Source organism: Brassica oleracea, unplaced genomic scaffold (assembly GCF_000695525.1).
Source record: "Brassica oleracea var. oleracea cultivar TO1000 unplaced genomic scaffold, BOL UnpScaffold02954, whole genome shotgun sequence".
In the NCBI taxonomy this organism is placed as follows: domain Eukaryota; kingdom Viridiplantae; phylum Streptophyta; class Magnoliopsida; order Brassicales; family Brassicaceae; genus Brassica; species Brassica oleracea.
In genome coordinates this window covers 1-1,385 of record NW_013619480.1, presented here as the reverse complement: position 1 = coordinate 1,385, position 1,385 = coordinate 1, and the positions used below count along the sequence as shown (strand labels likewise).

Here is a 1,385-nt window from a genome sequence, read left to right as displayed (position 1 = left end):
TTTTTTTTTTGTTTTAAATTTTGATTCTGCAGATCTGTTCAAAGGTCTTGTCTGATATCAAGACAGAACACAAACAAAACAAAAAAAACTCTCTTTTTTTACTTCTTCTTTCCTTTATTGTTGCCACCACCAATGGCAATGCCAACTGGAAACGTTGCTCCTCCGTCGGATAAACTCATCCAGTTTCCGCCACCCGCCGTCGCCGGAAGCTGGATCCCCGACGAGAGAGACGTGTATATATCGTGGATCCGCGGGGAGTTCGCCGCGGCTAACGCCATCATCGACACGCTCTGCAATCACCTGCAAGCGATCGGGGATCAAAGCCAATACGACGCCGTGGTCTCAGCCGTCCAGCACCGTCAGTCAAGCTGGTCTCAGGCTATCTATATGCAGCCTTATTACACGATTGCTGATATTTACAAGGCTCTTCAGCACGCTGCTTGGGGATGGAAACTGAAAACGCCTCAGCAGCAACAACCTCAAAGGCATTACAATGCTACTGATCAGACTGTGAAGTTTGGTGGTAAGAGATCGGGTTATGGATTTAACAAGCATCATCATGGTGGTGGTGGTGGTGGTGGTTACAGAGGAGCTGAATCGATGGCGAGAAACGGGCATCACTTGAATTCAGATTCCCACAGCGTTGAAGCTAAGCTAGCAAGTGATGCTGAGGAGAAGAGAGGTAATGGAAATAATCTTTTGGTTGGCTTGCTTGCTTGTAAGAAAAGTTAACTTCTTGGCTGCTAAATGTTTATCTGCAATTTGGGTTTGAGATGGTTCATTGTATATTGTGGAAGCTTCGGATTTGGTTTATATGTTAGTGTTGTGGTAATGTACATTTACATTTATATATCTGTTTGTGGGACAGATGGTAACGAGAAACCAAAGAGTGATCGTAAAGATGTGGAAGAATCTGAGTCTGGTGGTGGTGAAACTCAAGCGGAGATAGTGAACCATGATTCTAAAGGTACTTTGGATAACATGTTTCTTTGATATTTCACCTGATGCGTTAGACCTTCTTGAAATGTTCTGATTTTGTGATGTTGTTTTTTTCTTTCAGATAACAATCTCAGTTCTGAGGAAAAGCAGGACGAGAAAGATAAAGAGTATACTGCAAGCATGGCCAAGACTTTTGTTGTTGAAGAGATGTATGAAGCGAAAGTGGTAAGTTGATCTTCTTTAATTTCCACTTATAAATTTAAACCTACAGCACTAAAAATCTGATTTTTTTTCTCCCTTTATGTGTAGGTTAATGTTGTGGAAGGACTGAAGCTATATGAGAATATGGTCGAGGCAAAGGAAGTTTCTCAACTCGTTTCTATTGTAAACAATCTGAGAACCTCTGGAAGAAGAGGTCAACTTCAAAGTAAGAATCCTTTTTTTTT

At 41.6% G+C, this 1,385-nt stretch overlaps 1 protein-coding gene across 1 annotated transcript; it reads left to right on the top strand.

The window, feature by feature from the left end:
- Positions 1-6: 6 nt before the first annotated feature.
- Positions 7-1,366, top strand: LOC106321775 (the record flags this gene model as incomplete). The annotated part of the gene is made up of 4 exons (XM_013760014.1): positions 7-682; positions 869-967; positions 1,061-1,164; positions 1,249-1,366. Coding segments are annotated over exons 1-4 (871 nt in total), but the record flags the coding sequence as incomplete, so codon positions are not given.
- Between the last annotated feature and the right edge of the window lie 19 nt (positions 1,367-1,385).